At 38.1% G+C, this 14,212-nt stretch overlaps 1 protein-coding gene across 2 annotated transcripts in view; it reads right to left on the bottom strand.

Moving 5' to 3' along the window:
- Positions 1–14,212, bottom strand: part of USP9X (ubiquitin specific peptidase 9 X-linked) — a 96,791-nt gene that overhangs the window by 22,983 nt on the left and 59,596 nt on the right. For both annotated transcript variants that reach the window (XM_079301966.1, XM_079301967.1), the window contains exons 19-27: positions 13,563–13,803; positions 13,204–13,353; positions 12,957–13,077; positions 12,362–12,492; positions 11,826–12,104; positions 8,605–8,730; positions 6,508–6,633; positions 3,683–3,849; positions 353–461 (exon numbers count right to left, since the gene is read on the bottom strand). In XM_079301966.1, coding sequence (XP_079158092.1) covers positions 353–461; positions 3,683–3,849; positions 6,508–6,633; positions 8,605–8,730; positions 11,826–12,104; positions 12,362–12,492; positions 12,957–13,077; positions 13,204–13,353; positions 13,563–13,803 — 1,450 coding nt within the window. The remainder of the gene's footprint in view (positions 1–352; positions 462–3,682; positions 3,850–6,507; positions 6,634–8,604; positions 8,731–11,825; positions 12,105–12,361; positions 12,493–12,956; positions 13,078–13,203; positions 13,354–13,562; positions 13,804–14,212) is intronic.

Here is a 14,212-nt window from a genome sequence, read left to right as displayed (position 1 = left end):
GTCAAATGTTCAAGAGAGCCATGAGCATGGGGAGCTGAAAAGCCCTGGCAGGACCAACAGAAGGCACTAACTGTAGGCATCTCTCTTTTTTTACTTAAAGGTTAGTAATCACCAAAGATGAAATTCAGACATCAAAGCTTATTCTTCATGCTCTTATCAGAAAATGCAAAAGAGTCCCTTTTCCACTGATGTAGCTCAAATGGAAATCAGCTGTGCTGCTTGCCTGTATGTTATAAGCAATCTGTATTCTCGTGACTGTTATTAATAGCAATTTTTATTTTCTTGCAGGTATTTTGTCCTATTACTTTTTACAGACACCCCCATACTGAAGAATTTATCCCTGAAAACTTACCCCTAGAACAGTAAACAGCAGGGTAATGAAGAAAAGGAGAGGTCTCTGCCCCATGCAACACCTGGTAGCCATTAAAAAGAATTGCTCCTGTGCCATCTGACGAACAGTTCTGGAAATAATTGAATAGAAACATTAAATTCAATCTCCCTGTCCAAACAGAACATTAATTAAATTTGTGTTTATCTGCTTAATGCCATTTTCTAAAATGGAACCTAATGTAAGAAACAGGAATAGTTTAATTATTCACTACCCATTGTATTATTTCTCCTTGCAGTGAAATTTCAGATGCATGAATTATATTACAAAACCTGTTACACAAATCAAATATTTAAAGGTAAAAGAAACTTAGAAACACCTAACCACCATACCTTTGCAACTGACAGCAAATATTGCACAACAATTTGCAATCCTAAATAGTTTTTTTTTTCCTAATCAAGTACCAGTTTTACCTGGTAAGACAAACCAGATCTACTCCAGCAAAACTGCTTTCATGTGTCACTGCAGCAGCTTGCTGAGTATTTTTGAAGTTATCAAAATTTATCATTAGTAAGATGTGAGAGATGATGACCTTCCTGAAAATTCAAGTGGCTATAATTAAGGAACTTAATCTAATCACTAGAGCAATGCAGGAATAGATAGGCTTCAGTTAAAAAAAAAAAAAAAAAAAAAAAAAAAAAGTAAGGCTAATTATTTTCTTTCAAGTTGTAGGATTAATAGTCTGAGCAGTATGCCTTGTAAAAACTGCTAGGAACAACTGTTTTTGTGTGGGAAGAGACTACAAATGAATGCTGAATGAATGATTTTATGAAAGTATCTCAACATATGCAAAACTGAGGTCTGCAGTGTCTTGTTTGGTGTGGCTGTCTTTGCTTTGTGCCCATGGATTCAGGGTAGAAAGCACAGCAAAGAATCCTATTATTTTCAGAGCTTTTTAATGTGTGGTTAAGTGTGCTTTCAAAGCCACATAAGGATGACCCTGAGGTCAGAGCAAAGGTGCACCTGGCTGAGCACCCATCTCTGCTACCATGCACAAGGCCAAGTGCACAAGAAGAAGGAATCATGCAGTGCCATTTCTCCAGAATTTCCCTCAGCTTCTAACAATCTGTGGTTCAAGAAGACTACCAAGAGCAGTATTTCATAGCCCTCACTGAACAAGTTCATGAAAGAACCCTTAAACCATTTCCTAACTGCAGGTTTGCACTGGTTAAATGTTATGCTCAACAAGGTCTTACAAAAAGAAACACAGCTCTCCATTTGTTCTCCCTTTGCTACTTCTGATTTTAAGGGTCTCTGCAGTATTCTCCTCACACCATGCATCCCTCTTCCAGCATGAAGTGCCCCCAGCTATTCAGCTGCTCCTCAGATGGATCTCATTGCAGAGCTTTGATCTCCCTTGTCACCCTTCTCTGATCTTTGCAAGTTCTCCTACTCTGCTCTGAGTTGCAGCAGACTGAAGGGTGGGGCTGGTCTGTTTTGTTCTTTACAATAAATGACATTTTATGCGGTCTGATTGCTGAGCCAACTTTTTTGTAGAACAGCTCAGAAAGTTATTTTAAGATACAATTCTTCAACTGCTTGGGACACATCACAAAGATACTCCTCAGGTCTGTGTGCTTGAAGGCAAAATGAAATAGATAAATGAGATAAATGAGAAATGTGACCAATGTGACAGGCCTCACACTGTTATGTTTCTGAGGAGTACGCAGTGTTTGAACACAAGTGTTACATTTCTGTGAAGCTGTAACCATCTAAGAGCTCTTAAGGAATCATGAGAGGGATGCAGCTGCCTGAGCACAGGCATCTCATGCTGTTTTAGACACATGATGACAGCACAGAGCTGGCACACAGGACATGAGCTGCACAATGAACTCACATTCAGCAGGAGAACACCTGGAGGTCAAGCAACTCCCTTAAGGCTGGCAACCTGAATCCTGCCCTATTGAGAGCTCCAGGACACAGGTTTCTGTTCAGTTAACAGAAAGTCTCTTCAGTGGGTGTAAGTGCCATTGCTTTACACCAGCAGAGAGAATTTTAATGTATTTAGGCCACATACATGTAGCCACCAAGCACTTTGCAGAAATCAGTAGAATGCTTCTGGGTTCCAGGATTATTTAGAACTAACTGCTTGGCTATCTTCTCTTAACTAAGCCAGTCCTGCAGTCAGAGAACACTACAAAACACAATTACCTTGTAGGTGAAAAGCTGCTCTAACATGTAGTATTAAACATTTTGGATTCTGTTTCTCAATTTAGAGGTAGCATGGTTATGCTCTGAGGAAATAGAAGTCCCAGTCAAACTCTAAAAAACAAACCATCTGATCTTTTCTAGAAAGATCCTGTTTGTGAGATCTGAACTTGGTTATCTTCTTTGTCTTTTATGGTGCACCAAAAATATTTTCTCACATGCATATTTCTGCTCACATTGTTCTCTGATTGAGCATAGGAGATTTGAGAACAATAGTTGTGGAAAGATATTCAGAGTTCTGTCTGGTATTTGCTAAACTTTCCCTGCACTGCAAACACTGATTTGTTTCCACATTAATTCAGAAGAGGAACTTTTTAGCAGCTTAGTTCAGCTTCACCATCTTCATTTACACAGCAATGTTCTGTTTGCACTCATGTTTGTGCTATTCTATCATGTAACAATGAACAGTTGCACCATTTTAAGTGAGATTATCATATTTACCACAGGTTTTACAGGCATATAAGAGAAACAAGCTCAGTAGTATCTTCTTATACTGACAGTATGAACTACTTTTCCATACAGTAAATGATACAAGCAAGCTTCAATGAAACTGAAAATTCAACACCCTATACCAAAGGCTGCAACCTTACAAAGCTTGGGTATTTCTGGTAACACTCCACAGTTTCACCAATGTTTGCGAAGAGTTCAATGTAAAGAGATGCTCTGATGATGCTGTTGAACGTAAGATTTTTCAATCTGTTTATCTAGAAAAGTCAAAAACCCCAAAACACAAATTCTGCTCAAATTCTGACCCCATTCATCTGAGAGCACCATAATCTGACTCCCTTTAAAACATACTGAAAGGCTTAAGACACTACTAATTTTGGATCTCTGTCATTTCTCAATGAAAACTTAGAATATTCATGAAACAACAGTATCTTAAAAAAATAAAATTAACTCTTTAGTAACAGACCAAAACATTGCCAGCCAAGTTTAATAACACAACAATTTTCCACCTGGACGGTTTCTGAAAACACCTATCCCAATACTTCACATCACAATTTCAGATGGGCTGAAGCCACAGCTCTGCATTTAGGCTTTATATACATTTTGAATTGCAAAATAATAGATGTGACCAAAACTTACTTGCTGTGACAGTGCAACAGTAAATCAATAATAAATGTCTGCCACGCCTTCTCTTTACTGAGTGCATCCAGTGCTGTTGGAATCAAAGCAAAGCACAGGGTCATCACCTCCAGTGCTTCACAGCAAACTTGTTCATCTTCCATGTCTGGTTCATTTCCTGCATTTGTCTGTGAAAACAAACAAGAGTGCACAAAGTGGGTACAGAAAACAATCCCAAGAAACCCAACTGGCTCCAAGGTATATCACTAAACACAAACACAAACCACAGCTTTGTACACTAAGTGATTATCAGTGCCAAGTATTATGCACCCAGACTGGAGCCAAAGCACTGTGTGGGATGACTTCAGAGTTGTGCTTCTCAAAGGAGGATTCCAAGCATGAACTTATGGAGACAGAAGTTCAATAGAAAGCTTGTAGGCAACAGCTACATCAGCTAGTACTGTTGGGAGTTTTTCTTGGTTTGAATTTGGGGTTTTGTTTGCTTGGGGTTTTTTTTTGTCTACCACTCAAAACATGGCATTTAAAGCTTGGAAAACTTTTACTACTTTGTTAAATTGAGAAAGGCTATAGTGCTCTATAATTAATTAATCAGTCCAGTTTTACAAGGCTTTGACACTTGCAACTTATTTGACCAAAAGCTTTTTAATACTGTTAGAATTCATTAATCACTTTGCTATTTTTCAGAAACATGAAAGAGCTGTTCAAGTTTTAAACATAGCTGCTGTGGTGATTTCTGACATAGAAAATAATATTACTGATAATTGGTGTATAGATTACTTCTTAAACTGAACACTTGAATTAATTGAGTTGATTTTGGTACATTTTTCAAAATTAATACTTTGAGAATAATGGCAAACTCTCTCCTCCATCTAGAAGTAATTACGTCCAAGAAGTTCCAAAGAAGCTGAATGTGAGCAGGTCTCAATTTGTCATTTATAAACCATGAGTTCAGGTTAGCCACATTAACTAGAGGCATTAAACATTTGTTTTGTATGTGGAAAGGTATCAAGATTAATTAAGCAGAAAGAAGGGATTACAACACAGAGGAGATAACTAATTGTGAACAGGCCAAAATATGCCTCACTCTGGCATCAAACACTATTCTGTCTATGCAGACAAATAAAAAATCGGAGGCAGTCACTGCACTGCAGCAGGAGATTGTGGCAGTTTTGACACAACTCAAGATCAGAAAGCAAATGCAGAATGCCTTCAGCAAGTCCAGAACTGCACCTGCTCTGCACTGAAGCCCTGCTTTGAAAGAAGTTATTTCTGCACAGTAGCAGGGACCCAGGAGAAAGGCAAAGTGCATTTTATACTCAATGAAGCACTTTTCTGCACTCAGGCACACTGAGCTGGGGGGTCTACATTGTAATATTCAATCTTTATAAAGCCATCATAAAAATTGCTTCCTAGGATCTTCAACCAGATACAGTTCTCTTAAACTGTGTCTTTTCTTCCATGATATTCCTCTATTTCTTGGATACTTCCCTCTCCTTTACTGTTATATTAACAAAGTGTACTTTATTTCCCCTTCTTGTTACTTCTGCAATTCCCTCCTCTTTTGAATTTCCAATTTTTCCCCTTCAATTTTTATTTCCCTTTTGCTTAGCAGAAATCAAATGCAGCTGCCATTTATTACAAATGTCCATATAAGTGTCAATAAGAATATAAATAAAAAAAAAACAAAAATGAAAAATCCATAAAATCATGTGAAAGATGAATCAGTAATGGACAGCTTAAATTTAATCTCTTTTAAAACTCCCATTACCTCAAAGTATTTTTACAGAACTTAAGTGTACAATTTTTACCCAGAAAAATGTTAATGAAGCACATTTAGGTCTGTTCTCTTTTAGGCATACTTTCTCTAGTGCACTACTGTTTTTAAAGCATCCTATGTATAGATAGAAGAGCTTATCTTATCTTCATGTGCCTGGACTGTCACACAAACTAAACCACATTGTATATGCAAGCATCACTTAAAAAAACCCCCAAACTCCAATTTATTTAATGAAGGAGTCATGTTCATAGCAAAAGAAGCAGATGCCACTATAACTCTACAAAAGCTAATGGAGAGGTGTTTATTTTGCTGTAGTAAATCTCCTTCTTTCAACTGATCATTTAAAACACAACAGTGAATATACCAAGAATTAAGCCTCCCTACATTCTCCTTCTCCTTTTACTCTCAGGCAAGTATTGATGAGTACTAAACCCAGTTTTATAAGACAAACAAAAGGAAGATGCTTTTTAAAATCATTATCAATATACAGATTATTATTTCCTAGAATGGTAGACAATACTACTTAAACATAAGGTGTGTGATAATGTGCTGATACAGAACTTCCAACTCCAAACTGTGTAAACCACATGTGAAACCATGAATATATATGCCATACAGAATTAGCAATTTTATCTTTTTTTCCAATGCTTCTCACACCACTCTGTGCTTCTCATTCTAGACTGCACATATGCTTTGAATCACTTCTGTACAACAGACCTTTTAAGTCTGAGGACTAGACAAATTATCATTGCAGGAAATGCCTATTCCTTATTTAGATGCAGAATCTAACTGGGTTGAAAACAGTTACAGCAGTTACAGAACTGGTGTATTTTTGAGCTGACACGAAATTCAAGTTACAATTCAACAATTGAGAAAAGGAATTTGGAATAGAAAATTAAGGTGTGTTATGACGACATGTACTAGATTCTGAAATACATCATTGTATCCACCTAAAAGCTCATCACACTCTAAACCTGACCAGATCAACATTCCCTTTTGTACAGAAACAAACAGTTATACAGAAAAGTAGTTGTTCAGGGATTCTTACCTTTTCATAGATTTTACTGATTTCCTCATTCGAGCTGAAAACCAGCTGAACTGACCCACAACCTGATGCCCAAACAATTTTTTGTACTGCCCTGATAACACAGATGTCAGGGATGTATTTTGAAGCCTGAAAAAAAGAGAAATTAACTAAAGCAACATTAAAATAAAGCTGCAAATAACATTACAATGGATTCTAAATTCCCACAAATGTATTTGACAGAAAATTTAAAACATTAAAGATTTTTTCTCTTAAATAGAAAACAGATGATGTATCTTGAAGAGTATTTATACTTCACTTATGTAAAATTCCATTTTTTGAAGTAGCATGTAGGCAACACCGATTCTAAAGCTTAGCAGAAACTACCAATTTCAATGCTAAAACCTTCTTCATTTAGGAAAAAAATCCCAAGAAACCACCAAGCATTCACCTGGAAGGCAGCCAGCCTCTTAAGCAATGTAAAAACCTGAACTTATTTTAGTGTTTCTCCCCATGGTGTGCTAGCTGATAGCCAGCTTGAACACACTGATGTTATCAAGTATGTGATCATTATATGAAGGGATTGCTTCATGTTCAAGACACAGAGGGTACAACATGAGTAAGAACACAGCTCATGTATTTAATAAATGCAGAGTCACACTACAGTACTTTGGGCATGGTCTGAGTTAACATCCAGTATTTTTTACTGATATACACACATTACAAAATGTACTACATACACAAAATGAACTACAACTGCTAATATTCATGGTCAGTTGCCCATTAAACAGGCAATCTCTAAAAGCAGATGGCAGACAGTTCTCAAAGATTTCAAGTTTCATTTTTCTAATGCTCAGACAATGAAAAAACGGGACTCTAAGAAGCTGAGCTGGTTAGATATCTGCATCAAGAAACCTGACCAATGTGCATTCTTGTACTGATATGGACATTAACAGTATTTATACGAAAAATAAAAGGCATTTTATCTTTGTCACAAGCAAAGCAACCTTACGGTAACAGTGCTACAAGAAAAGTATCAGGGTTTTATTTATCTCATTGTAGTTTCAAAATCTTTAAGTATCAATGTTTTTTAAAAAGGTGAATGATTCCTCTCTGTGCTAAAGTCTTCTCTCTGGCCTATGGAAACTATGCCAGATTAATTTTTTTAAAATATTGTGAGATCGGTTGGAAAGAGTCTCTTCATCAAAACATGAAAGGGAAAAAAACATTTCAAAGGCAAACAACAATACATATGAACTTTAGATCTACAGCAGTATTCATAATTTCAGAAAATTACAGACAAATCCTCCACAGCAATACTGTTAAACACATTCAGATTATATTTGCATTGATGTGTTTGGTGAAACAAAAATAGTTTATTTATTTATTAGCAGTCCTCTAAGAAAGATAAAGGCAGAATTTAAAAACCTTTCCTCACATCTCACCTCAAAAGATATTTCTTCTATGGAAGAAATTTGATTAAGTCAGAGTTCATTTGGCTGATTTTACAGCTATGGATGTAAAACAGCCACTGATGGAAGGCAGATGGCTCCGTTTTGCAGTGCAGCACACTGTGCTTTCTTTACACACTGCCCTTTGTTCTCAAGGGATAGTGCACTTGTCAACACCAAGATGAGAATACAGTAATACCTTCATCTAGGTATCTCAGAAATGTTTTGGAGATAGTTTTGCAGATATGCTATACAGTACAGAAACACTGCATTTATGGCTTCCACCCTGGAAACCAAGGGATCCAGATGCACATGGAAGAGGAAGATAAACCAGTGGTGACTTTAGCTCCTGGTGAATTCAGCTGAATTCACTAACATGACTCTCAATTCCTGATCCAAATGGGCTTTGGCCACACCATACACACAAGACCACTATGTTTGCAAAGCACATTGTTTAGCTTTAGCCTGAGGTTTTCATTTGTGTCATTAATGCATCTTCAACATATAAAGATACACTGGCAATGATTTGAGATTTTTCTCTTTCATACGACCATCACCTAAAACACTTCAAAAGGAAAACCTGTGTCTTACAAAGCAACAAATTTAGGGATTAAGAAAATAGAAAAGATGCTATAAGGAAAAAGGTGATACAAGAAAGGAATTCACCAACCTCATCAGATATTTGCTGTGCAAGACGTATTGCTACATTTCTCAGCATGCACTCTGAAGTTGGATTAGGAATGTTTTGTAGGGCATTTTGTAGCACCACTGCCTGGTCATGCGTAGCCTGGTTTATCTGGAAGAAAGTATTTCTCATACTTACTTTTACATGGGAAAAAAGAGCAAAAAGATATGAAGATCTAAAGTTACTTGGAAAGGTTTGGCAGAAGTAGGTAAGATCTTGGAAGGAAAACTACTTAGTGCAAATGCCAACATAAATAAACCTCCTCATTTTCAAACAGATACCATCACATCTGAAGACACTATGCAGCAGTGTATGATCATGGAGTACAAGTAGTTAAAAGGAAAGGCACTTGCTCAAAACTTACTGGGTTTGGGGGCTTGTGTATTGATCAGATTACTTCAAGTTAACAGAATTTTTCTCTGTTACAAAGCCTCCTTCCCTTTCAGTAGATGTGGGAAATAAAGGGTTTGGTAAAACACTGAGTCTCCTTCTCGATTAGACAAGAGTGTCCAGACAGAATACAACTGCAGTTTTTATTATACTGAAGTACATTTTAAACATCTGATTAAAGTTACTCTTGAAGAATTCTACTCTAAATTATCCCTCCAGTTTTATAATATTTTCAAAACAGAAACAGCAAGACAAGTTTTTCTCTTTTTTGTATAGGTTTCAGCATAGATCCCTCTCTCCTTAGTCTGCCAGAACGTCGTAACTTTGACAAAACCTGAAATGGATGTTTCCTTCTCACAAACAAAAGATGGTGTGCTGTGGTTACAAGTTAAAACAGAAGAATTCCTTCATTCTCCTGTACCAGTTTGTTAAAAAAGCCCATCTCAAATGCTTCTCAAAAGACACACTGTGAGGCTGCTGTGTAAGGTCTGGTGTTGGTCATTTCCCTTGTTGTGTCAGCTTCACTAAGACACTTGATTCAGGGAGCAAAGTTACAGTCTCCACTGAAGACTAACAGAGCTTCCAAGTCAATCAGGTACTGGATGCTATTGGAAATGGTCACCAGCAATACATATGGGGTAAATCAGTTCTGTGTACCAGAACACTGTATTTAACATTATTAATTCAACCTTCTATGAAAACAAGGAAGAAAGTAACAATTTTAAAGGTACCAGTGACAGCAACAGACCAGCAACTGAAAAAAATACAGACACATAACCTTGGCTGCCTCCTCCTCTTAAATACGGATGGAAAGCCAAGACAGGAAGTTATTCTTTGGTACTTATAGTCTAGGTAAGAGAAATGAAAGGTTTTAACAAATCTCACCTGCATCCCAGGGGAATAAAAACTACCAAAGAGGATGATGGTGACAGCAAGAACAACCATGCTTTTTCCAACAAATCAGTTATTATTAAATCAGATGTTTGCAACTCTAAATAGTGAAAGTCAGCAATTGTGACAAATGTCACTACCTCCTAAGAAGTCAGCCTAAGTCTGATTCAAACAATACTTCAAGACTCAAGCGATGCAATGTGTGTTCCAAAATGGCCTTTAAATAACTGTTGTAAGAAAACAGGGCAGTAAAACTCAGCCATTTTAAACAGACAAAAGACAGGATAGAAAACATGTCTGCCTTAATATATTCCTATTATAGTCTAACATGAGACATAAAAAGGGAACTTTGGTTCATTGTAATCATTAAGAGTTCAGATTTGCTTGAAAAAGAATTAATTATATATCTTCCAAGAGATGCAGCTAACCAGAAGAGAGATTTAAGGAGAATGTACTTCTCTGATTCAGAGATGGATCTTAGTCAACACTGTGGAATGAAGTCTCTGAAGTGGGGTTCTCTGTGTATTCCTGAGTATAGGTTGATAGATCTAGCAAATAATTGGGATGGAACCCCACAAACAGGGAATTCCCATTTATCACAGAATATGCTGAGTTGGAAGGGCCCCACAAGGATCATCAAGTCCCACTACTGGCACAGCACAGAATCATCCCCAGGAATCACACCATGTGCCTGAGAGCATTGTTCAAACACTCCTTGAGCTCTGTCAGGCTGGTGCTGTGACCACTGTGCTGGGGAGCCTGTGCCAGTGCCCAGCCACCCTCTGGGGGAAGAATCTTTTCCTAATATCCAACCTAAACCTGCCCTGACAGAGCTTCAGGCCATTTCCTTGGGTCCTGTCACTGTCACCACAGAGCACAGATCAGTGCCTGCCCCTCGTGACCTCACAAGGAAGTTGTGACTGCAGTGACAGTCTTCTCCAGGCTGAACAGACCAAGTGCCCTCAGCTGCTTCTCATACAGCTTCCCTTCAAGGCCCTTCACCACCCCTGTTGCCCTCCTTTGGATGGTCTAATAATATCCTTATATTGTGGTGCCCAAAACTGCCACCAGCACACAAGATGAGGCTGCCCCAGCCCAGAGCAGGACAATCCCCTCCCTTGCCCAGCCTGATGTCCCTCAGGACAGGGATGTCCCTCCTGGCTGCCAGGGCACTGCTGGCTCATACTCAACTGGCCATCAAGGAGGACACCCAGGTCCCTTTCTGTATTACTGTTTTCCAGCATCTCATTCCTCAGTCCAACCATCCCAGGTGCAGAATCTGGCATTAGCCCTTGTTGAACTCCATACAGTTGGTGATTGCCCAATCCTCTAATTTGTTGAGATTTCTCTGCAGGGCCTCCCTGCCCTCCAGGGAATTAACAGCTCCTCTCAGTTTTGTATTATCTGCAAATGTGGCTCAGCATCCCTTCCAGTCCTGCATCCAGGTCATTTATGAAGATGTTGAAGAGCACAGGGATGAGGATGGAGCCTTGCAGAACCCCACTGTGACAGGTCACCAGGCAGATACCACCATTCACTGCAACCCTCTGTGCCCAACCTGTGAGCCAGCTGCTCACACATCACGTGGTGTGTTTATCCTGCTGTGGGCTGGACATTTTGCCCAGAAGGATGAATAAAGTTTAAAATGAGAAACTACCTGTGCTGACAATCATGCAAACACTGAAAATCATGTACAGAGCAAGTGCATCTCACACCTAATTTTTTACAGTCACCAATAAATAGGATTTGTTTAGTAAGTTGATCTCTTTTTTTAGAATTGCAAAATATTATCTGAAAGTACTGTGAGTTCTTGGTCTGCAACACACTCAAAGAATAGACTAGCAATGAAAAGTTAAGAGATGTTGCTACACACATTATAAAACACAGAGCAGACTGCTATTTACAGCAAGGAAGATTTGTATTACCGGTGAAATTGTACTTGTGCCTTCCACAACTGGCTGACAAGCTTCTGCCACAGCTCGAACATGGCCATATCCAATTGCTGTTAGCAATAATTTGGCTATTTTTAGAGCATTAAGGTAGGCACCCCTTCGAGTTTCCATATCTGCATTTGGCAGGAAGTTATTTCTGGTCAGCATGCTTAGCACAAGAGGCAAACCACCACTTTTCAGGAAGTTATATTGGAAGTCACTAGCATCTTCTCCCAGAGGTGCACTGGCAGGCATTAACAAGGCATAAACTACCTGTAAAAGAAAATACAGAGTTATCTAATGGAAATGCACCAGCTTGGATACAGATGACGGAACAGATTTTGTAGCAATACTACATAAGCATTACTTTGATAGCACTGGTCATACACATGTTTATTCCAGTAAATTGTTAAGCATTTTCAATTGTTAATTTCTAACCAGAATTTAATCTTAGGCTTCCATAATGTTATAGGGAGGACTGCCACAGAAAGAATTGACAATTTTTAAAGAACAGGCAAAGCATCACAAACCTCTGTTAGGTACAGCACTTGTGAGGCAGAAGGACCAAAGAATAGAGAATCAAGGGATGGACTAAGGCTGCTTTCCCCTAGCTTTGCATGATCTAAACAAATTGCTCTTAGTTTCTCGACCGTAGTGTTATCTGCAATAAAAACACAACTTATAAGCATTTTGCAGCAAAATTACTCCACAACAAGCCAGTACTGTTTACAATTATAAATCTGAAAAAATTTAAGTGTATCAGAACAGTTGCAAAAATTTAAAAATTCAGACTAGAGAGTGTTCTCCAGTTATTATTACAGTCAAAAGTGGTCCTATTAAAGCAGTGCTACAAAACCATTTTAAAATACAATGCTCCCCATTTTCACTACACTGTGGCACTGAACCCCAGTACCAACTGCAAACCATGTACCTTCACACAGCAGACAAGAAAAAACTACTTGGGAATCTTTTACAGCTCTAATTAGGATAACAGTAATGAATTGCCATATCAATAAATTACCAGAAAGTAGAAAACACTCCCCTGTCTTCAGTTTCACATATCAGGTGAGAAATTATTATACAGCATATCACAAGATAAAAAAAAAGGATAAAGTTAAGCTTTACCTGGTGGCATGAGCTTCATAAGAACACGAGCTCCATCTCTAAGAGGTGGCATATTTAGACTACTGCCCAAGTCTGCAACTTGCCAAAGAAAAGAGATGTATCGAGGATGCAGTGACATGATCTTAAAATAAGCAAATTAGGAAAAAAAAAAAAAAAAGACACACATAAAAATTGTTAGCCAAGGACAAGCTATTAAAAAAAAACCAAAACAACCATGTTTGAACTGGTAATTTCAGAAAATGCTTACCACTCCAGGCAAACAGCTTTCAACTTCTGGATTTGGACCATCACTGTAGTGATTGCCATGGTTGCCCGGAGAACCAGTTGAAGAGTCAGAAGAACTATCTGGACTTGAGGGCATATTAGAATTTATCTGTGTAAGCTTAGCTGTAATTAGCTGAAAAAGACAATCATAGTTTTACTACTCTCCAAAAATTAAGATTCTTTACCAAATAAGCATCTGATAAAATGTTAATGGCATAATACAAGAAGGAAGAATAGAATTATTTCACAAAAATAAATGATGCCACGCATGGTATTTTTCAAGCATTTACAAAAGGAAAGGAAGATCTGAATTGATGTAAATACCCAGCCTACCACACTCACCGTTTTATCTTTGAGATTCAGCTGCCCAATTAATTTTCTGTCATCTGCAGGATCTACCAGCTCACCCCCAATGAACAGCTCCACTTTTGTGTGAGCACTGTTGGCTTTAATGCGGTTGAGGATGCAACGCCGCACTTGGCCAATCGTGTCGTTTGTGTGAGACCAAATATCCAAATCCTCCACCTGCCGGCCTTGGTTTGGAAAACGAACCACAAGTGTGATATGTTTACCACGGAAAGCTCTGAAAATAAACAAACCAGAAAAAGTTATTTTTTGCCCTCATGAAATAAATTCTTTTCCTTCCTGCATTTTTTAGTGGCAGGTATTTCCACACCAAATCTTTACATGGTATTTTCCAGGGTAAGATTCCGTGAAAGTCCCAGCAGATATGGCAACAACACACACAGAATCTTCCAAGAAGCCACACTCAATACATTAATCATATAGTCAAATGCATTAATCATATGGTCAAATTTTCAGTCAGGTTACTGACAGAAATTTTAGAACTCTCTTATAAAGTTTTAGATGCTTTCTCTGTCTTGTAACTTCCTGATCAAAACGTGCAAAGCTTAATCAGACTGGAAATGACATTTTGCTCTTTTAGCAAAGCAACTCAAGCTTTAACTACACCAAGATCAGAAAAAGCCATC

This window comes from Erithacus rubecula, assembly GCF_903797595.1.
Source record: "Erithacus rubecula genome assembly, chromosome: 1".
NCBI lineage: Eukaryota > Metazoa > Chordata > Aves > Passeriformes > Muscicapidae > Erithacus > Erithacus rubecula.
This window is presented reverse-complemented; position numbering and strand designations above follow the sequence as displayed.